At 37.1% G+C, this 23,957-nt stretch overlaps 1 protein-coding gene across 1 annotated transcript in view; it reads left to right on the top strand.

The window, feature by feature from the left end:
• The window catches only part of LOC131075503 (adagio protein 1), a 52,952-nt gene extending 32,254 nt beyond the window's left edge, over positions 1-20,698 (top strand). Inside the window, exon 2 of the mRNA XM_058012346.1 lies at positions 18,673-20,698. Within this exon, the coding sequence (XP_057868329.1) occupies positions 18,673-20,290 (1,618 nt within the window). The 3' untranslated portion in view covers positions 20,291-20,698. The remainder of the gene's footprint in view (positions 1-18,672) is intronic.
• The last annotated feature ends 3,259 nt before the right edge of the window (positions 20,699-23,957 follow it).

The raw sequence follows: 23,957 nt of genomic DNA, 5'->3' as shown, positions 1-23,957 counted from the left end.
ATCTTCGTCTGCTCTGGGTACACCCATAAATTGTGTGAAGGAAAGGAGCTCACGTATCATCTTAGGAAGAGAACAATACCGATGATAGCTGCTCATAACTGTATCATTAAATATCTTCGCAGGAGGCATCCTACTTTTACGTGTTGGAGAAGATGAAACTTTTGAGTGCCCAATTTTAGTTCTAGCTATGGTATTTACCTATAACTAAACTGATATCCCAACGGATCCCGGAGGTTGAAATAAAAGTTTGTTCTCAACAATTTTGGGACTTTGGCCAGCATATTGTCTTACCAGCTGTCAACTGTAAGCATAAATGTGTAGGCTGACAACTACCCAGTTGCTGATATGAATTATCAAAACCTTTTATCCAGTATCCAGATGCTGAAATGAATTATCAAAACTTTTTATCCAGTACCTAGATGTGACAATTTCTCATAAACCCTACAGGCTGGCAGGATGCAGGCTCTGATACCACTGAAAGATCCCTGATGGATCTCTATTGCTGAACTGCTGTAATTTTTATTATTTTAAATTGATTTTTCCTGTTTATTAATATTTTCTTTCAGAAATAGACAGAAGTCGCAGAAGGGTTGAATTCTTTTTGTGTTTTGATGATTTTTCAACAAATAATAAATGAAGTACAAGTACATGAACAAAGTACTGAAAATGAAGTTCATATACAACCAAAACAAATTCGATTCAAGGCAGATTTTTGAATATAAAATCAAATATATGACCAGATGAAGATTTCCAATAATTTTAGGAAGATTACAATCAGGAATGAACCCAACCTGGATGCTGAAAGAGTAATATAACCGGAATGAAGCTGCGGCAAGATTCCAGCCCTCCAAGTGTTGCACGTGGGAAGGAAAGTGGCTGCCAGGTACAGCCGTACGACTGCCAAGTACACCCAACTGGATAGAAACCCCCAAACCCCACGCTGAACTCTGTCAGAATCACTGAAACCTCCAGAAAGTGTGCCGTACAATCTCCATGATGCTAATAACTGCAAGCAAATCCAAACCACTGTATTGGGGGCTACGTCCCAAACAGGCAAGGCATTGGGGTTGGCGTCCCAGATGCTGAAAAGCTCTTCCAGAGCCAAAATCTCAAATCCAAGATGTAAAATGTGTAGAAGATACTTGATAATTAGGTTACCATCTCCTTATAACTCCTTCCCTCTAGCTAGAACCCTAAAAGTGTATGAAAAGTGCGCTTAGGCTTATAAAGTCTTATTTCTCATTTTTAGTCGCCAAGTATAGAGAAAACGCCACTTTTTTTAATATAAAAGAATTCCATTCATCAAAAGAGGCCCTGACAAATGGGAAACATTTAGAAAAGTTCAAGACCTTTCCAACGAGCTATAACACATGGGCATATGCATCCAGATGAAGCCAAAAACCCCTTAGTACTCCAAAATGGCTATAAACATAGCCTTATTTAATTAATTAAACGCTAACTTAGGAAATATTTAAATATATTAAAAATATAACCCAAATAGCTGCAGAAGGCTCAAATGAATCCAAAAGTCTGAAACGGAACCTGTCACCTGTCTGTGACTGATGTCGGAAATCATGGATCAACTGGCAGTCTCATCCCTAAAATCTAGGGATGCTCCTAGAAACTAGGAAACACACCCAAATCTCCTGAAACTGAAACCAAGGAATGGTCTCATGGAACCCCAACCCTGGACACTGTCACAACCTCCTAAAATGTAGGAACTGCCTCCTAAAATCAAGGAACTGCTCCAAACTGGTCTACTACTGCCAAAAACACCAAATCCAAACACTAAATATCCTAACTGAGTCTCTATCCACCATTGCCAACCTACAAGACTCCATGATAGGCTAACTCACATGTCTTTGCTAGACAGAGCTAAAGAGGGGACATGACATGTTAGGAATTAGTTCACCGAATATCACTGTTTGTATGGTAGTTGTACCTTATTACAATCATTTGAGAGAGGGTAAAATGTTATGAGTTTGACTGCATAAAATTTGGAAAGAAGCTCGACTTAGTAGCAGATTACTATGTTCAATCATGCTCTGTACTCTATTTATTTTAGTGATGTTTCACAATGTGTGATAAGCCGCTTGTGAAATGAAAAGGTCTGTTTGGAGTTAGAGAATAGAAGAGCCTTTGGTACAAAGAGCATCAAATTCAACTTATGACCGCTGCAGTGATTTTGAGAAACATATTATGCCCTAAAAGAAGTTTTTCTCCATTATTACATACTGTTTATGATAGCTATACAGATATGTCTAGGTTTCTTGCTTTTATAAGTTATGGAATGATTATATCTAAGACAAAGTTGAGAAGCTTTATGACAACTAGAGTGATAAATCTTTTAACAATGTACAAGGGCTGTACCATTTTGTGAAGGGCATTTAATCAATTAGATAGGCCTAGAAGTAGTTGTGAAAAGTTAATAATAATAACTACACTTGATGTCAAAACTGCCTATATAAAGATGCATAATACCAGCAGTGTATAATGAACTTGAAGTTTTAATGTCTGGAAAGTAATCAGCCAACGAGAAGATATGTTTGTAATGGTAATATAAATGACAATGTAGTTACCAATTAGGGGTGAGTAGATAAAGCGATCAAGTAATGGATTGCATGATTGACAAAGGTATCATCGTGATAAGGAGTAAGCCATTTAATTCTTGGATGATGTTGAATGTTAGCTTTAATTGGTGCATCAGTTTAGGAATGCCCTCGCTTAGTGGTTAATTGCATCACAGCATTTATGAGCCGAGTTATCATACCTTTCTGATCAACACTGTTTCTGCCGGAGTTTCAGTTTTGTCAGTGTCAACATATGCCTTTAATGGTTTGAGTGTCTTTTAACCGGTCCATAAATGTATGTGTACTGTTGTATGCAGCATATATACATATGTTGATTTTGGGGTTTCAAGTTTGTTCATGTTTCAGATTATACTCGGTGCATTTTTCTTTTCAGTTCAGATTTTATCCGGAGATCATATTGATCCTTGAATGGGATTCATGCTCCGTGTGCGTTCTAGAGGATGGTACTGTTAATATAGACTGCTCCTTACCTGATATAATGATTATTGACCTATGACTAGTGTCCTGCTATGTAATACTAAGCTTATCATATGTTATTCAATTTGTACCTCCATGGAGTTGTTATTGCATTTTGACATCATACACTATTCCTTATCATGTATGGGGATTCTGAGGTGTATTCCTATCTCATATTTTCCATGGTGGTTCATAAAGGGAACACATCCTTTACTTTGCTGTATAGTGTATACCCGCTGCTACATTTAGTACTCTTTTTTATTACTTCTTGGCCTCTTTCAGTCTTTCAGATTCTGGTGTACCAGGAGCATCTAGAAATCAAGAGCCCAACTCATCGGAAGGTTCAGATATCTTAATTATAGGCTTTTATAAAACACCATAAAATATCTAAAGGCATCTATTTACTTTCTTGAAAAGGTCAGGTTTCAGGACATTAGTGCTAAGATTGAGCAGTCCTAACCTTGACAACAACACATTAGTCCCAAGGTTGGGCATTCCTGTCCAAAAACAACTGTTCCCCAAAACAAAATATCCAAATATGTTTTGCAAAGCTTCTACATAACCCGAGTGCACGCAAAATTCAGATGCAAAAAGCAAAAAAATAGGAATAACCAATACAAGCTATGTTTATACAACAGTAACATCAATTGACATTTTAACAAAACTCTTTAACTTCCCTGAATGCAAACAGGCATGCAAACAGAGGCATTGCCAAGAAAATTACTTTGTGTAGGGCTCCATAACTGGCTGCCATGACATTTTGAGAAAGATATTCTAATTTAATAAAGTTATAAATTTCCAAATGTAAATTAACTCCAGATTCAGGCACTAGGCTTGAAAACCTCATATGCATATCTGATATCTAGGAGTGATTCTAATAGCCTCATATGACAATTAGAAATAGTGCTTGTAACAAATTGTTTAGATTTTGCTGTTTGAAATAACCACAATAGACCATTAGCTGGATCCTATGCAACAAACATCCTATAGAAACCTTTCACATTGAATGTGTTTATATCCATGGACAGGAATAAGGAAGCGTTTATAGGCATCTAGATTGAAAACAAGATGCATGCCATATTGCTTGTTTTTTATATTTTCAAAGTACTCTGAGTGTCAACCATAAAAACAATATTTTTTGAATGAATGCGTTAACTTTGGAGCTTACTTAGCTATACATGCATATCTGCGTATCATTCTAGTTTAGTCGTGGGGTCTATTTGAAGGCTGTTAGAGGATTTTAATCTCATATTCCTTGGCCATGGTTGTTATTTTGCTTCTGAATATCAGCAATTGAGATTTATAGTATGAATTTCAGTGGTCATGATCAAGGTGCCCAATGCTGTAAATTATGTGCAATATATTGACATTCCTTTGCAATGTATTCTGTGGTTGATTGCCTCCAATATTTTGACAAGCACTCTAGGGCACTTTTTAATATTTCAATTATAGAGACCTTTTAGTAATTCTATACAATATCATGATTTTCATGTCTGAAACCTAGAACAACAAGAGTGCTAGGATACTTTGTGTGACATAAAGCTTCTGGGGTGTGGAATTTTTGAAGTAAATAGAGTTGCAAACAATTGGAAATACAAATGCGACAAGTCTTTCTTTCTGGATGTGGTACAAGAAAGAAAAATCATGATGGAATTGGTGTGTATCTGAGTGGAAAAGAAGATAACAAAACGACACAGTCCAATCTTGAAGCCTGTGCTATTATGCTATTTATATAGAATGGATCTGTACTACAAGATCACTACAAGTGATAAGAAAATATCATAGAATGGGTGCATATTGGAGGGGAAAAGTAAAGAATAAAATGACATCCAATCTTGAAGCCTGTGCTATTATGCTATTTGTCATAGAATGGATCTGTACTACAAGATCACTAAGGGAAATAGCAAAACATGAAAATTTGCATGTATGCTATTTATATAGAATGGATCTGTACTACAAGATCACTACAAGTGATAAGAAAATATCATAGAATGGGTGCATATTGGAGGGGAAAAGTAAAGAATAAAATGACATCCAATCTTGAAGCCTGTGCTATTATGCTATTTGTCATAGAATGGATCTGTACTACAAGATCACTAAGGGAAATAGCAAAACATGAAAATTTGCATGCAAATTAATCAGAAAAAGTATAGGGGCATTGACACAGCTCTTGGTGTACGTTTTATCATTCACCAAACATTAGAATAAAATATCCAAGGACACTCTATCCTCTCCTGAACAAAATCACTACTTGTGCCAAGATTGCGAGAATATGGTGCAGAGGCACCCAAGACCATTGATGCTTCCATGAGTCAAACTTTCAAAATATTCCTTGATTTGTGTCTATAGGCCATTTTTGTAGTGATTTGTAATCAACAAACGTGCTGGGAAACACTTTTGGGTTCATGGTACAAAAGTTGCCAGTAAGTTGTCAATGTTGTCATAGAGGGGAAAAAGTTGTCAAGATTGTCATATGAAGAATTTGTTAATAGGCTGATCACCCGTTTTGACAGGAAGGATATAGAGGTATATTACAAGGAGTTAGCCCAATCGAAGCAAACCGAACAACTTGAAACATATATCAATGAATTCCAGAAGATTGCAATAATGGTTCCAGATATGCCTCAGAAGAGGGTCACAATGTGTGGAAGGTCTCAATGACAAGCTAAAAGGTCTAGTGAAAGCTCATAGACCTAGTTCGCTTGATGATGCTATTGGTTTGGCAATGGATCTGGAGATTACAGCTCCATATCAGCTTCCAAAGAAAGAGTTCAGCTCTTGGAAAAATGATAAAAAGGGCCCAAGTCAGCAGAAAAACACAATTTTTAATCAGCCCAGAAGCATACCTTCAAAGGTTGACCAAGAGTCACGAAATGAACTACAGAGGAAGAAACTATGTTTCTCTTGTAAAGAGCCTTGGGAACCAGGACACCGCTGCCTTGGAAAAGGTAAACTTCATTTGATTGAAGTGCATTCAGAGGAGGAAAGTCAGGATGAAGTAGAGGACAGTTATGAGGTAAATAACACATAAGGAGATCAGCCAGAACAGATTAAGTTGGAAGACACTACTGTTAGAGAAAACCCACACATAGCTACTCTTTCAGGCATTCCGAGAGGTAGACCTTTCCGACTGAAAGGAGTCCTTAAGGGGCAGCGAATGGTATGTTTAGTGGACAGCGGTGCCACTCATAACTTTATTGATGAGGGCTTAGTCAATAGATGAGGACTACAAGCAAAAGAATTTCCAGGATTTAATGTGATTGTGGCAGATGGTTTTCCCTTGAGTTGTACCCGTGTCATACCATAGCTGAAAATTCAGATGGGAGACTATACCTTAACAGGAGACTTCTATGTTCTTGGTCTCAATAATGTGGATGCTATTTTGGGTCTACAGTGGCTTGAATCATTAGAGAGTTATGTTCAAGACTTCAAACATATGCAGTTAGAGTTTATGGTTGAAGGTAAGAAAACCATACTGAAGGCTATGGCAGATGGAGGACCAAGAGTGGTCTCAACAAAACGAATGGAAGCCCTCTTCCGCCATGATGACATTGAGTGGGCAGCTCACTGCTTTGTTTCTAACAATGCTGCCAAATAAGGAACCCTCTTACCATGGTGATATACAATCTATGTTAGATAAACATGGTGTGGTGTTTGGAGATATTCCTCCAGGACGTCCTCCTGATAGGGGATTTGAGCATGTGATTGAGCTGGAAGAAGGTTCAAAACCAGTTATACCACTCCTTACAGGCATCCTCGTCACTTCAAAGAAGAGATTGAAAAGACAATTAAGGAGTTGCTGAAGATGGGACACATATGCCCAAGTTCTAGCCCTTTTGCATCTTTAGTAGTGCTGGTCAAGAAAAAAGATGGCACATTACGCATGTGTATTGATTATAGGGCATTGAACAAAAGAACTATTAAGAATAGATATCCTATACCTAGGATAGATGAACTTTTGGATGAGCTGAATGGTTTAGTTTTCTTTTCCAAAATTGACCTACGGTCAAGTTATCATCAGATAAGTGTGAGGGAAGAAGACATTCAGAAAACAACATTCCATTGTCATTTTGGGCACTTTGAATTCCTTGTCATGCCCTTTGTTCTCACAAATGCACCAGCAACTTTTCAATCTTGTATGAATCACGTTTTCCGTGAGCAGTTGAGGAAGTTCGTATTAGTATTTTTTGATGATATACTAATATATAGTAAAACTTGGGAAGAACATTTGCAGCATTTAGATACTGTTCTAAGTATCATGGAATAACAATCATTGTTCGCTAAAACTTCCAAGTGTGAGTTTGGAATGTCAGAGATTCTTTATTTAGGACACGTGATTGGTGTTGAAGGGGTAAAAGTTCATCAGGAGAAGATACAAGCAATCGTAGATTGGCCACCTCCTAAGAACATTTCTGATTTGAGAGGTTTCTTGGGCTTATGTTGCTACTACAGAAGATTTGTACGAGGTTTTTCCTAGTTAGCTTCTCCCTTGACTGATCTTACAAAGAAAGGGGCTTTTCAGTGGTCTACAAAGGCTCAGGTTATCTTTGAGAAGCTCAAGGACATCATGAGCACATGTCCTGTACTAGCACTCCCTGACTTCACGAAGCCTTTCATTGTGGAATGTGATGCTTTAGGATAGGGAATTGGAGCGGTGCAGATTCAGGAAAGACATCCTATTGTGTTTGAGAGCATAAAACTCAGAGATCCAGAGAAATTGTACTCCATCTATGACAAAGAGATGTTGGCTATCATGCATGCATTAGCCAAGTTTCGACAGTATTTGGTGGGTGCAAAATTCATTGTTAGGATTGATCATAATAGTCTGAAGTATTTTTTAGAGAAAAAGTATCTCAATGAATGCCAACAGAAGTGGGTAAGTAAGATTCAAGCATATGATTTTAAGGTGGAATATATCAAAGGAAAGAAAAATGTGGTTGCTGATGCATTTTCTAGAAGACCCACTCTATGTTCACTTTCAGAAATTTCTGCTGATTGGAAATCGCAGCTGCTGTCCGAATACACTAAAGACTCCTTTGCTTGTGATATAGTGGATGGAAAGGTACATGATGATAGGTATGTCGTTGTGGGTGAAGTAATATATTACAAAAACATGATCTACCTTGTACCTAGGTCTAGACTAAAACAGGGAGTTATGAAAGCGTTACATGACTCACCTCTGGCTGGACATCAGGGGTTTTTCAAAACTTATAGGCAGGTAAGAGAGATTCTCTTGGAAGGGACTTAAAGATGATGTGCTACAACATGTCCGTGAATGTTTGACATGTCAGCAGAATAAGGCAGAGCACACTTTTCCGGTAGGTCTTTTACAACCATTACCCATTCCAGAACAGAAGTGGGAGGGGATATCTATGGATTTCATCACAGGACTTCCACGAGTACAAGGAAAGGATTGCATTTATGTAGTGGTGGATCGACTGACAAAATATTCCCATTTCTTCGCCATTGCTATAGATTACTCAGCTTCTCAGGTTGCTGATTTATTTTTTCGGGAAGTGTTCAGAATGCATGGTCTCCCTAAAACCATTGTCAGGGATAGGGATAGCAGATTTATCAGCATATTTTGGTAGGAGTTATTCCGCTTGGCAGGGACATAATTGACACCCAGTACCAGTTATCACCCTCAAACAGACGGGCATACCGAAATTGTAGACAAATGGGTTGAAGGCTATCTTAGAAACTACATTTTAGGACAGCAACGTGCTTGGGTCAAATGGTTGCATTTAGGTGAGTATTGTTACAATACTACCTACCACATGAGTATTGGGATGTCTCCGTTTAAAGCGTTGTATGGGTACGAAGCTTTGTCATTTATAGATTTGGTTTTTGATGATAGCAAAGTACCCCGAGCAAAAGAAACCATACAATGTTACCAAGACATTCTCAAAGCATTGAATGACAATATCCCATAGGCTCAGAACCAACAAAAAATGTATGCAGATAGACATATAGTCGAGAGGACCTTTCAGGTAGGAGACTTGGTTTTCCTACTCTTGCAGCCCTATAGGCAGTCTTCTTTGAAAAGCAGTGGAGCAGAAAAGTTGAAATCATGGTTATATGGGCCTTACAAGGTACTGAGGAAAATTGGAGAAGTTGCATATGAACTTGAACTACCAGCAGGCAGTAGGATCCATAATATTTTCCATGTGTCTTGCTTAAAGAAAGCATTGGGGTAGTAGATAGTTACCTTTCCTGAATTGCCACCATTGGACGAAGAGTGGAAGTTGATTCTTGAACCTGAGGGTATTGCAGATTGGAGGGAAAAGAAGTTAAGAAACAAGATTGTTCGTGAATATCTAATTAAGTGGAAAGAGTTTGTTCGTGAATATCTAATTAAGTGGAAAGAGTTACCATTGGATGATGCTTCTTGGGAAGGTGAGGAGATACTACAGCATCCAAACCTACGATTGCTTGTGGACCAGCAATCTTGGGAAGGGAGGACTGTCATGTCCCCTCTCTAACGCCGCTGTAGCTCAGTAAACAACTCGCTAAGTGTAAGTTTTCCTCCAACACTTAGTCGATTTTAGTGAATAAAGAGGAGGTTGTTTTCAATAAGGTGGCGGGGTCCATGTTCACTTAAGTGACTCCTGATTTTCAGTCATGAGGATGGGGCCATTGCAATTCATTATCCAAACATTTTGTCATTTTCTTTAGATTCCTTATGCTTTATGGAGGGGGCGCTAAATACATAATTGATGAATACTTTTAAGGAAAAGTATTATCACTGGAATTAATTAAGAAAGCCGCCTGATTTATAGGAATTAGGGTGGGCGTGGATTTTAGGTTTGATTGTCTTCTAAAGGTTGGAGAAGAGTTAAGGCGGAGCATATTATTGATGATTCTGATTTTTATTATTTCTCTCTACCTGCCCTGGGACAAAAACCCCGTGATAATCAGCTTGGACGGCCACCCAAGGTCTGCATGTTAGTGTAACTGCGTGGGATCAGCATCCAGCATCCGTTGAGGATTGCAGTAGTTTAATCAGCCATGAAGTTCAGGATTTAGGAAGTCCGCAACTCATTCCAGACTTCCAGAAGTCACCGAGTTCTCGAAGTTTCATGAAGATTTCAGGGATACAAACAGCTATCCGCGGACACTAAGTTTTGTGAGTGCTTTGGAGAATATGTAATAAGGTAGAACATGTCTTCAAACTGCAAATTTCTTAATGGTTCTGATCATTTCATTTCTAGTTTATTTCCAGAAATCTGAAAATCAATAAAAATGTATTTGCTGCATCTAGCGTAGAGTTTTTGTTTGTTTTTGCTTGTCAAAGGATATTTCAAAGATGCTCCAAAAATTTATTTAATCATGTAGAAGGTATAATAGACCATGTTGAAGTAGTTTGAGTCTTTTTTAGGTCCTATAAGGTCATTTTGAGGTCATATGTTAAATATTGCAAAAGTTGTCATAATGCAAAATGCAAGATTGCAAAGTTGTAAAAGTGGAAATCCAACGGCCATGGAAGTTTAAAAGTTGGTTTTGGGTCGGTTGAGGAGCTAGTTTGGGTTGAAATAAGTTTAAAAAACCTTTTGGTCAAATTTCTGGGGTGGTTGTTGGAGTTTTGAAGATCAAGCCATAGAATAAACTCCATTTACCTACATTTTTCCATATTTTTCTCTGTTGCAGCAAATTGTACATTATTGTACAGATTGTTAAAGGCTTGAATTCAATTGGAGATGATAATGGGATGAATCTAATTTCTTTTTTTTTGTTTGAGTAATTTTCATTGAGATTTGCTAAAGATATGGTCATTTTAGGGATTGTAAGTCCATTTTTCTGAGTTTGATTTTCCCCAGAAATTTGCTGCTATTTTGTTCAGTACATCCTGTATGGACATGATGAGGGTCTGAATCTTATATGTTTGGAAAGATAAGTGAATTACATAACTTTTTCATTCTTGCCAGTCCTAAAGAAAATGTCGTTTGATGGGTCTAACAAACCAATATTCCTAACAGCCTTGTTCAGAAATTTGGGGTAGCAGTGAGTAAATAAAATGGTATATTTTTTGATTCCTTTAGTGGAAAGGTCTAAAGAGTCCATAGTATGGTTCATTTTTATGTATTCTTTCATATTCCAAGGTTTCAGGGTTTAATAATTAAGTTTGCTATGGTTTCTTTGGTGCCCTAGGGACTGTATTTCCAGGTTTCACGACTGATAAGACATTGAGGTGGAAGGTTTGGTGTTTTGCTAAGATTAGCATCCACCAAAGTGGATTTGTTTTGGAAATGATGTTAGGTGTGTGGAAAAATCTTCATAGTGTGTATTTGTCAAATGAACAAAGATTGGTGTTTGTAGCCGATGAAGCATAGTGTTATGGTGAAGGGTAACTTGGAGTTTGTGAAGAGTGGTAGTGAAGTGTTGATTGGGAACCATTCTATGAGGAACCCATGTCCATTTAAAGTCTTGAAATGCCAAGGACTTGTCCTTGAGAGTGAAGCTTTATAATATGATTGCTTGTTTTGGGATGTAAGATAGGATATGAGCCCATTGATTGTGAAATATGTCTACATTGTGTTGAGTTGAACCCTACCTCTGCATCAAGACCACAAGGCAACTCCAAGGTCTATATGTGCGAACGGACGACTTTATGTTATATAGCTTCCTTGGTTATGTATGTTGAAATACAAGGGGGACTTACACTTCAAAAGATGTCATTCGCAAGCTAGGACTTAGATGAATATGGTAATGAATGCTCTCTCTTTTTTTTTTTTTTCGAATTTTTCGAATTTTGGACTTACTCCAAAAAAGGATAAAAGGATAAAGGTTCAGAAGTCTTATGCTACTTCTAAGCTATTCCTATTAACTCAAGAGACAATAAAGACTGAGTGAAACCAATAACGACACTTTGTTTCACCACACTAGGACAACTACGCAAAGCGGGTGCAATCTTCTAAGGTTGTGCTTAAGATTTTTATACTTGTGAATAATACCATTAATCAAACAATATTTACTCGAAGCAAAAGTTGAAGCAGCCACATCATAAGCTCAGGCTAACTTTACACTTTGAACGAAAATCATCCATACAAAGAAAGTATGAGCAAGAGTTTCACCAATCAAAACTATCAAATCCTTCATTCATCTAACAATTTTGAAAGCAAATCTACTTTAAGGAAATCTTTTCTAGTCTATTCTATCGTTGAAGAAAGTATGCAACCATACAACCACTTAATAACAATAAGACTTTAAAGCAAATTTGCAAATGAACATTTTATTATTTAAGTAGCTCTAAGCAACAATTTCATAAATCTCTCCACAACTACCATGAAAATGAGAGAATGATGGTTTATATAGAGTTTTTGAAAACAAATGAGTGGCTGAGATCAATCTAAGATCAACGACTGAGATTAAGACACCACAACCTTAATTAGGGTTTACCAAAAGAAAACAAGAGACAAATGCAAGCTAGACAAGTGGCACGAGGAGCGAAGGCACATCCTTATCCTTTTGAGCAACAAAATGTTCAATGAACCTGGACACAATCAGGTGACCTCCTCCATGGTGACATGTGGCAGCATATTGACCCTGAATTCCAATCCATCCAAATCATTTGCACATACAGCAAAATCAACTTCCCACTCCAATTCTTGTCTTTGGAAGGCAACTCGGATGGACAAGAGGTTCGATGCCTTGGTTAAATTTTGCTTCAGGATTGGTCCTGTGATGGTGAAGAAAATTCCCTGAGCGCTAAGCTTTAACTTTCCAGCTGCATATCCTTTTCTCGAATTGTTTCTTTTTCAAGCACATCTACAACTACAAGGAGGATCTTATCTTGAATTTCTTTTATCTGCTCCCCAGCTTTGACACTATCAGCGTTAACTTGCTCTAAAATTTCACTTCGTGCAACCAATGTCCAGTGCCAACTGTTGAAGTCATATGCAGCTCCGGCTGCAATCACAGTTCCATATACTAATTCCTTCTTCGGAATTCTGTTCAATACGCTAAGGCATAGAACAATTCTGCCTTGAATGTCTTGGAGATCAACCCATGCTTCCACCATATTTGCAATCCTAGAAAGCAACGAAGAAGTTTGTCCATAGGCCAATATTAATCCTTGATGATACCTGAGAATTTTTCCAGCCCCTTGCGGGCCCATAGTTCGGTAGAGCATCCTTGAAGAAGAGCCAAAGGCTTCTCATTATGTTCCAAATTCCACCATATAGACCATTCCCCACACCTCATTATTTTCCCACAAAATGCCTTGTGCAATAAATTTCCTTACAATTTCCCAGGTTTTCCAGACTGATTTAAAGAGAACAGACCCAACCAGTTTGATATTAAAAGATCCAGAAACAATGTCATAGATTGATAACCCTTCCAAGAAGTATTTCATTTAGGGACAGACTGTGAGAGGTTATGTCTTACAAGTATCTTCCAGGGTTCATCCCCTTGCAAGGCCTTAATAATTCACTTCGCTGCCAGCGAAATTCCATGCCACCTTATATATTTAAGTCCTAGGCTACCATTACTCCTACTTATACTGCACCACTGCCATTTAACTGCATGGAGCTTCTTGCCTCCTTTCCTATCTGACCAAAGAAATTCTCTGATTTGCTTCTAAATATGACAAAACTGATAATTACTGAAAAGCCAGGCCGAGGCAAAATATATATTGTAAGAGGAGAGAATCTTTTGACAAATTTGAAACCTCCCAGCAAGAGATAGGATGTTTATTCCACATTCTGAGTTTTTATCAATCTTGCCTTTAATCCATTCTCACATTGCTTCAAGGTTAGGGCAGATGGCAAAAGGTACGCCCAAATATGTAACCAAATGATTAGGTCCCCCCACATCAGTGAGTGTTTTTGAGACCATGTAGGGGGATGTGAATCTCATCCCAGCATAATGGATTTAGATAGAGAGACTTTTCTGCCTGAAGCCAGGCAAAATAGATCGGGTTTGTCCATCAGAATATCGACATTCTTCTCACTTAGCTCGGCTAGGATGGCTGTATCATCAACAAACTGAATATTGGAAAGGTCAATCCCATTTGGGAGAGAGATACCTTTGAATGGAGGAGAAACAGAGGAATCCCTGAGAAGGCAATAAAGAGCATCAGTTGCAATTACAAAGATAGCTGGTGCCAGGGGACACCCTTGTTTGATAGACCTTGAGAGACCAAAAGTTTCTGACTGCACCCCATTGATTTCCACACATGCACTAGCATCTCTCATAAGAGTGTTTAACCATTTTACAAAAGTGATCAGAGAAACCCAGATTCTTTAGCATAAAATTAACAAAACTCCATTCTATGTTATCATATGTTTCTCAAAGTCCAACAACAACATAGTCGCCTTCTGATTAGTAATTTGTGCCCAATTTATCGCTTCCCAACATGTGAGAAGGTTTTCTAAGATGTACCTGCCCTTAACAAAACTTGTCTGTGTGGGGTTAATGACCTTTGGGAGTATATTTTCCTGTCTCCTTAAGTAATATAAATGGGCAAATATCTTGTAGGACACATTAAGTAATGTAATAGGGCGCCAATTTTTGATAAGTGACCTGCCCCCCTCTTTAGGAATTAGTTTGATGAGACCTTTTTTAATATCTTTAGCCATTGAACCCTTATCCATTGCCGCCTCATAAAGCTGCAAGAGATCCTCTTTTAACCAGTTAATACATTCTTTGTAAAATTCAATCGGCAACCCATCCGGCCCTGGTGCCTTATCATTATTGAGAGCCATAATGGCTTCCTTGATTTCACCCACTGACAGCCTCTTATCCAGAGTTTCTTCCTCCTCCGCACTGATCTTTCTAGGAACTATATTCCTGATGATTTCCCTTGCTTTCTCTCTGTTTGGGCCATCACCTTCTGAAGTAAACGAGTTCTGAAAGTACTGTGCAAAAGTTTAAGAATTTCTTCCTGATCAGAAATAGTAACTTCATTATCCCAGATACTGTCAATGTTATCTCTGGCCTCCTTATGTTTCAACAGATTGAAAAAATATTTGGAGCCCTTCTCTCCATGTTCCAGCCAGCTCACTCTGGCTCTAATCTTGGCACCCTATGTCCAGATATTCTGAATTCTTCTGAGTTTATTCTTAGCTTTCTGCAAGTTATACAATTCAGGAGATCCTGATGGATTATTCTGTGCATCTTCCTCAACTTTCACTAGAAAGAGATGGGCTTCTGTTTCCTCTCTTCTGAAATCCTTAGCTCTCTTCTTCCCTACAGTTTGGAAGAGATTCCTCCAGCTAGCAACATTTTGGTTCCATTTGTCAATTGCACTATTATGTTTACTGATCGCAAGATTACACTGTCTAATAATAGCAACAGCCTGTTTCATATCATTCTCTTCTAAAAAACTTGTATTAAGGGCAAAAGCATCCTTCTTAACAGAAGTCATCCGTTGAGACCCAACATGAGTAATCACAATATTGATAGGGTGATGGTCAGACAGCGTATAGGAGATTACCCTAACACTGTTTCCCTCATAATCACTACTGGCCTTAAAGAAATTATCATTAAAATATAATCTGTCCAACCTGCTGTAGATTCTTTTCTGACCTTGCTGAAAATTACACCATGTAAACTAGATGTTTTTGGACTTTGCCTTCCTACCTGCCATGGGGTCTACAAACCTGAATTTGTTAATCATTCTTGACCAATTTTTCTTTCACATCCTTTCCATTCAAGCCTATTGCCTCCATGTTTATCTGAGGGAGATTCTATCATATTGAAATCACCTACCATTATCCATGGAATCTCTTCAAGCTGTCACATCCATTTCCACAATTCTATCCTTTCCTTGAAATCATTTGAGACACATATGGAGCAAATACCAAAATTGATATCTTTGTATTTCAATATAACCCATACCAATCTATTGCAAGGTGAGTGTCGCCATCTTGAAACATATTTGCTCCATACATTACGCAAAAGGATGGCAGTCTCCCCTCTGCCTCTATCATGTTTAGTGGTATCATAGTTCGCATCTCTCCATATACATTTCAAACTAATATCAAGCCTGTAATCCACAGCTTTGAGTTCTTGAAGAAGTAATATGCCAGTTTTCTTATTCATGTTCAAGAATCTTTTAACGACATACTTCCTGTCAGGGGATTCAAGTCCCCTAACGTTCCAAGATGTGAGGTTTACTTCCATGGATCAACTTATGGGGCAATTTCCATAGGTGTCCTAAATCTATCATAGCATATAGGCAGGGATCTTTTACGAGCTTGCCCCTCATGAGCTGAGGCAATGGATGTGATGTCCCCTAGTATGGGTTCCTAATATTTTCACCTAAATTCTGAAATAGCAGTGAGATTTCTTTCAATTCTAATGTTCAGTGATGACCATCTTAAAATGGTGTATTTTACCCAACCCTAATTCTGATATAAGTGGATATTATTTTAAATCCACAATAACGTCTATGTAGAATCATATATCTTCACCACAATATAGTCAATATAAGTATGCAAATATAGGTAGATATCAAACTTACTGAGACAAAGTGCTGATGTAAATAAGTAATTGTTATGATATTGACTGGGTAATTAATTCCTGTAATTTTAGCTTCAAGTAGTGACAGCTATGAAGATGTAGCCAATATTATCGCTATATGCCTTTATTAAATACGAACTTTATATTGGTCTGAAAATGAGAGGATGTTCGCTGTTCCTGGTATCTTCTTTTTTGTAGGTATGTGAATTCTATCCCCTTATTCCTTATCGATGGATATCCCATTTTATATCTTACAATTAGAATGATTGGCTATGTTTCAAAAGACATACCCCAATCATTCATAATCGCCTTCTTTACTTTATGCTAATCGGACATTTAATCATATAATTGGTTAGCAATCTAATTATCACCAATTAGTTTTCATTAATCATTGTCTTCCCGAACCATAATAATAGTCCGCTGCTGTTAACCTTCTAACATTTACGAGTCATTGATGTACTAATCTCTTTTACGTCAAGGTTGGTCTCCAACGAAACTTGAATAATCTTTACGTATTTATCTGTATCGTATTAGTATTGACCAGGGCTAGATATTTCCCTTAATCCCGTCTATCTCCTTGTCTTGCTGATAATCGATATTGAATCTTTTACTAATCGCACCTCTCTAAAGCATAGCAATTCAATTTTGTTATATAAATAACAATGAATAGTTGATTATCACTGCCAATAAACACTAAAGCTGATTATCACTGTCTGTTGCTGAGGGGACAATCTCTGACACCTGCAGTCCCCTTGAAGTTTATGTATTATTATAATTGTTTTCTAAGTACTTTGTTATTTTGTGAATAATATAATATTGTAAAATTAATATTATAATTTGATAAATATTAATATTTAATAAATATAAATTATATATTAAATCTTGTTTATTATATTTATTATCGTTAAGATTTTATTTAGTTAATTCTATTCATTTAATTCTATTCATTTATTTGGTTATATATATTATATTTTAATTATATTATTATGTATTATTAAATTCTATTTTAAAGCGGGCATCATCATTTTTGGACTGTTTAGATGGGGACATCACAATGGACTTCTTAGGCCTCCCTCTTTTCCTTTTGAATTCAAAACTCTGCTCTGATCCGAGCAGAGGAGTGCTCTTCTTAGCCTTTTTCTTTGGAGTTTTAAAGGCCTTCTTTCGAAGGGCTTTCTTCTTGCCATATTTCACCATGGCTTCATCTAGAATCTCTCCAGTGGGAGTCTCTTTAAAGGGGACAATGGTCCAGTTAGCAGCCTTATCTTCCTCATCATCAACAGCGGGTCCATCCTCTACATCCGTACTCTCACCTACTGCAGTACCAGAGGAAGGTTGGGGGGTGGTGGTGGTGGTACAAGATGATCTCTTCTGAGCCAAACAATCCTGGCAGAAATCAGATGCAGTCTCACAAGCTTTACTTCTTAATACAGCAAAGCATGACAGAGTATTATCACTGTCAACTTTTGGATCTAATCCCATCTTACCCCTCGCAGAATCCAATTTTTTAAAATATCCAATTATAGAAAAAGAAAGTATGATTTTTAAAAACAATTATTTTACTTTTACCTAAGAAAGTCTATATAATAAGAATATGGTTGGTCCAAAAATAGTATACAAGTGGTACATTTATCGAAGACAGCCTACAATTTTTAGAGTTGACCCATTGTTTTATACCAAAACCTCATTAAGATATAATTAAAGGAAAAACCCTCATTGATTTTTATAATTTTCTCAAAAATCAATTAGTCAAAAATTTAAACTTCGAAAGTTAAAATGCCCTACCCTTAACACTAAACTAAATTTTTTTCGTTCTTCCTGTGCTTTATTGTTCTTGTAAGTGAAAAAAATGAGCCAACAAAACTAAAAGGAAACATATAATCTTCAGAACCTCTTTTTGAAATACTTGGGAAGCAACATGACAAATAAAGAGTGTGGTGATTAGTCGGGTTTATTTAAAGAGTTTTTGGCGTGTAATGTTACTATGGTAGTACTACTACCATTGCTTTTAAAATACTTTTTCTTGTTTTGTAATTTTTTTTCCGGCATTGTGGATAAAAATAATCTTCAGTAATAGAACAGTACTTTTTTATTTATCCCTAAGAATCTGAGTGGGATTGAGACAATATAGATATTGATTTTTGTTGCTACTGTTCTCTTTCAGCCGATTTCTTCAATACAGAGGTCCATTTGCACAGAGAAGACATCCTTTGGTTGACATTGTGGTAGTTTCAGAAATCAGGAGGTGTATGGATGAAGGCATTGAATTTCAGGGCGAACTGTTAAATTTTAGAAAGGATGGGACACCCTTGCTGAATAGGTTACGTCTAAGTCCAATTCATGGGGATGATGGGATAGTTACACACATCATTGGCATTCAGTTGTTCACAGAAGCAAAGATTGAGTTGGGTCCTCTGCCATCTCCTTCGATCAAAGAGGCTTCCGCCCGATATGTTGATCGGTCATTTTTGGATCCTTTCTTGTACAGGCCAGCTCCAATTGGTCAAGGACATTTCTGTCGGGAAATCTGTGGGATTCTCCAGCTTAGTGATGAAGTCTTAGCACAAAAGATTTTATCACGGTTAACTCCAAGGGATGTAGCATCAATTGGATCTGTTTGCAAGCGACTATATCAGTTGACAAAAAATGAGGATTTGTGGCGAATGGTTTGCCAAAATGCATGGGGCAGGGAAACAACACGTGTGTTGGAAACAGTTGCTGGTGCAAAGAGGTTAGGATGGGGTCGCCTTGCCAGGGAACTTACCACTCTTGAAGCTGCTGCATGGAGGAAACTAACAGTTGGAGGTGCAGTTGAGCCTTCTCGATGCAACTTCAGTGCTTGTGCTGCTGGAAACAGGCTTGTTCTATTTGGCGGGGAAGGGATTAACATGACAGGATTGAATGACACATTTGTTTTGGATTTGAATGCTGCTAAACCAGAATGGCGACATGTAAAAGTGAGTTCTCCACCTCCAGGTCGATGGGGGCACACCTTATCATGCTTGAGTGGATCTTCATTAGTGGTTTTTGGAGGATGCAACAGACAGGGCTTACTTAATGATGTCTTCACAATGGATTTGGATGCCCAACATCCTACTTGGCGTGAAGTTGCAGGTTCAGCACCTCCTCTTCCTCGAACATGGCATAGTTCTTGTACTCTGGATGGCACAAAATTGATAGTTTCAGGGGGGTGTGCGGACTCTGGAGTGATGCTCAGTGATACCTTTCTACTGGATCTCACCATGGAGAAGCCTATTTGGAGAGAGATACCTGTTTCATGGAGTCCTCCTTCTAGGTTGGGCCACACTCTCACTGCCTATGAAGGCCGAAAGATTCTCATGTTTGGTGGTCTTGCCAAAAGTGGACCATTAAAGCTGAGGTCCAGTGATGTTTATACAATTGATATCAGTGAAGAAGAGCCGAAATGGAGATACTTAACTGGAAGTGAGATGCCAGGTGCAGGCAATCCAGGGGGAATTGCTCCTCCGCCTAGGCTTGATCATGTGGCTGTTAGTCTCCCTGGTGGTAGAGTTCTTATTTTTGGTGGATCTGTTGCTGGTTTGCATTCAGCCTCACAACTTTATCTTTTGGACCCAACAGAGGAGAAACCAATGTGGAAAATGTTGAATGTCCCTGGACAACCACCAAGATTTGCTTGGGGTCATAGTACCTGCGTAGTTGGAGGAACTAGAGCATTAGTTCTGGGAGGCCAAACAGGAGAAGAATGGATACTTAATGATATTCACGAATTGTCTTGGGCAAGCAAACTTGAATCAGAGTAGGAGGACGATGTGTTTTGCCAGATCATCTCTACAAAATGGGAAGGAATTGATTGGGATATTTATGGCTTACTATGGATCAGGCTTTCTAAATCTCACCTCGAGGGCACAAGTAAAATTCTTGTGATTGATATTTCGTACGATGTGCACTCAGGGAAGTGTGTTGTATGCTCTGCTTGTTGATCTCTTCTTTTTGTGAATGTATTTTAGAATTCATTATTAACATTAAGCTAAAAAATAGTAGTCATTTCTGCCTACTTTGCAGGCATGTGAGGATTATTCAAGATCATCACCTGCGCTGTCTTTATGGATGTTTGTCGTCTTATCTTTTATTCCTGAAAGTTTGTGGGGAATATGTAAGCTTGTATATATGCCCTCTGGATTATATCAATTAGCTATCATTTCTCTGCCTTTTATTTTCTAAGATCCTAGATTAGATATATATCAGCAGCATATGTTCTAGGGTATTGCTTGTAAACGTTTGAAATTTAAATAGGTTTTAGGACATCAAAGATGCCAAGCAGCACCCTGAAGGTCCAATGTCTTAAACCACATTTAGATTTTTGTTCCTTCTCACTCTTCAAATTTATTCCCATTAAGACTCTCATTAGTTGTTTTTTTATTAATTTCAATTTAAGTTGACCATATTTATTAAATGGAGGACTGAATATAGGTAATTTGCTTCATTTCTTTTTCTATGGTATCTCCACACAATGCATATGACAGTCTGCCTTTGGGAATAAGAAACACAAGGCAGAGAGAGTCTATCAATATTCAGTAAATTTGTGATTCAATCTACATTTGGGACATGTGGGCCTGCTCAATCATAAAGATTAAGACTCGAGTTGTCTTAGATGTCTGTTCTTGACTTTTAAAATAAAAATCCTAGTTGTTAAGAAGATGGCAGGAAGCATTTCTTTTAGATTTTTTTTTTTGCACTAGTTTTATGCAAGTTAGCCTTGAACGTTGTTGTAGCAAAATACACGTGAATTTCTGATGGAAACTGTAATTTTTTCATTGTTTCTTTCAGAATAAACCACGCATAAGAGATGACTGATATTGATTGTAGCATTATTTGGTTTTGCAGATGATATTTGAATTAGACTTTGAATTTTTGACATATTTTATTCATCCATAGATGTCAGTTTAAGTAACTTTTGTAAAGCAAGAGAAACAAAGCTTAGGATGCAGGTTAGTCTATGTTGCTTCGTTGCTTGGTTGGATGTTCGAGCAATCTATTATTTTCTTTCATGTACGCTGTGAGCTGGTTTAATTTGATGCTATGGAGTGACTCCTGCAAATGTGATGCTCAGCATACACTTTCAATACTTTATGTGAGGAGCGTGTTAGATCATGAAAAATGAACAATTTAACTGTCTGCCTGATTCATTAGCACAAATAAGCCCGTGGAACTGTTGCAAATTCCTAATAAAATGTTTGAGAATTGTAGATAATGTATTGGAAGGATAGTAAAAATAATAATTTTATAATTGCTTTGTCCTAGAAAAATTCAGTGTACAGATTTACTTGTTTCTACTTGCTAAAACATTTTTTTGTCCATTATTTTTCTCAAAACCTATCACTTATTTTAGTTTCTCCCAGTTTGAAAGTGAACTCTTGGGTGATTTCAATGTAGGTGATGTTCATAATTTCAAAGAGGTGATGTTCATAACTCGATTCAGAAAATTCTCTTGCAACTTGAAGAATGAGTGGGTAATGACACAGGGAATTGTCTATGCAGCCATATAAACCAACCTGACAAGACTAATATTTGGATTTATTAATTAAATTAAAAATCAGAATATAACTATACTCTGATTTTTAATTTAATTAATAAATCCACATAATTGTCTCGTCAGGTTTGGTTTACTTGTCTGCATAGACAACGCCATAACACAGGAAGTGACGTATGAACACTGTTTTGTTTTGTTTTAACACTGTTTTCTCTAAAGCTTACACTTGATCTCTGTACAAAACTCTTAAGCAGTTTACCCTTTGGGTCTAGAGAAATCAATTAAATGTTATTCTCAAAATGCCTACACTGTGTGATTGAAGGTAATATGGTAAATCAATGTGAAATAAAAGAAATTAATGAAGACTGTTGGGAAGCAAGCAAAAAAAGATAAAAGAAATAAAATTAATGAAAACTGTGCTGTGCATTTATAGTAATTACTATTATAAACATTTTACAAGGAGTTGGAACATGATAGATGCTTAAAGATTATAAATGAATTGTAAACTGCTGTCTGATTTCTTTATCCTTTTTTCCTTTTTTCCTATTTGTATTTAATTTTAAATTTTAAAGAGCTTTTTTTTAATTTGATTTCTTCACTAATCTCGACTTTGGTGGCTTCTCAACATGAGCAATTTGGAGTTTTCTATTTGCGAAACAATAAACCCCAAAACAAGTTTTCTATTTGCCTTAATAACCTACCCACGTACAACCCGAAATGTCACCTTATCAATTCAACTCTGTTTAATAGGTTAGACGTGTGAAATTGGAGTATGCAAATGATATTAACTATCAAGAAGATATGTAGAACATTAATCTAGGACCTAGATGCAAAAAGCTTGCTTCAAATGGCACCAATATAGTGACATAGAAGGAAGTTGATGGGCAAGAAAAGGCGCAAAAAGAAAGATTTCCATAACACAATGGTACATAATATAGTCAGAGGATAATGACAACCTAGTGATAGGAGTTGTAAATGAAAGTTAATGTTGGTGTATTATCTTTTGAGGAGAAAAATACAACGATGTAAAGAAATTAGGAAGGTCAATTGAAGAAACTAGGCTGGTTGGAATGCAACAAAACATTGTCAAAAGCTATATTGGGTTGATAGTGAACCTAGGAAGGAGATTGCATGGAAGAGAAGAAATGTGTTCTATAGGAGACACAGTTGGATGAAGGCCATTTCGATTGATGAAGAATTAGATGGTCATATAATAAGTGAAAAAAAGTTAAATTGTAGAAGCACATCCCACACTAGTTTAAGGGGAGAGATGAAGAATATATTCTAAAATTGTTTGCAAGAAATAAACACTACTCAAATCATAAACTATTTAGAAAAAAGTCTTCTAGGAAAATAACCCCATCTCCAAACATTGAACAAAGATTGGAACAAGTGTTGAAGAAGAAGAACAGCAAAGAGATAAAGTGGATATACAACAACAAGAAGCTCTTGAACAAGATGCACAAAAATAAAACAAAATTCTTCCTGCTCAAGATGAGCAAATTGATACATTGCACACAAAAATTGGTAATGATGAACATCAAGTTGATTAATAAATTAGTTAGGAACAGGAGGTTCCACCCGCTTCTTCATCAAAACCGTTAAAGAGGAAGAGTCAATTGACCATGTTGGTTGGAAGGGACAATTGCAATTTAAAAAACCAATAGTGGAAATACCTACAATTGATTTGTAAAATCTATTAGGAAGGATAGAAAAGCCGAAGGACAAAAGAGGGCCAAGGCACGGACATGCAAAAGATGCATGAGGATCAAGAACACTCCATGTGGCAGCCATGGTGAATAAAAACAAGAGGGATTTAACTCTTCAAGGTTTTCAGGTTTCCTCTATTGATATAAGACCTATTTCCAAAAGGCAAGTAGTTGATGAATTTCAAAAATCAGTTTGAAATATAATGAAAAAGATAGACAATCAGTCTT

This window comes from Cryptomeria japonica, chromosome 5 (assembly GCF_030272615.1).
Source record: "Cryptomeria japonica chromosome 5, Sugi_1.0, whole genome shotgun sequence".
NCBI lineage: Eukaryota > Viridiplantae > Streptophyta > Pinopsida > Cupressales > Cupressaceae > Cryptomeria > Cryptomeria japonica.
The sequence above is the reverse complement of the archived record's forward strand: the minus strand, read 5'-3'. Positions and strand labels throughout refer to the sequence as shown.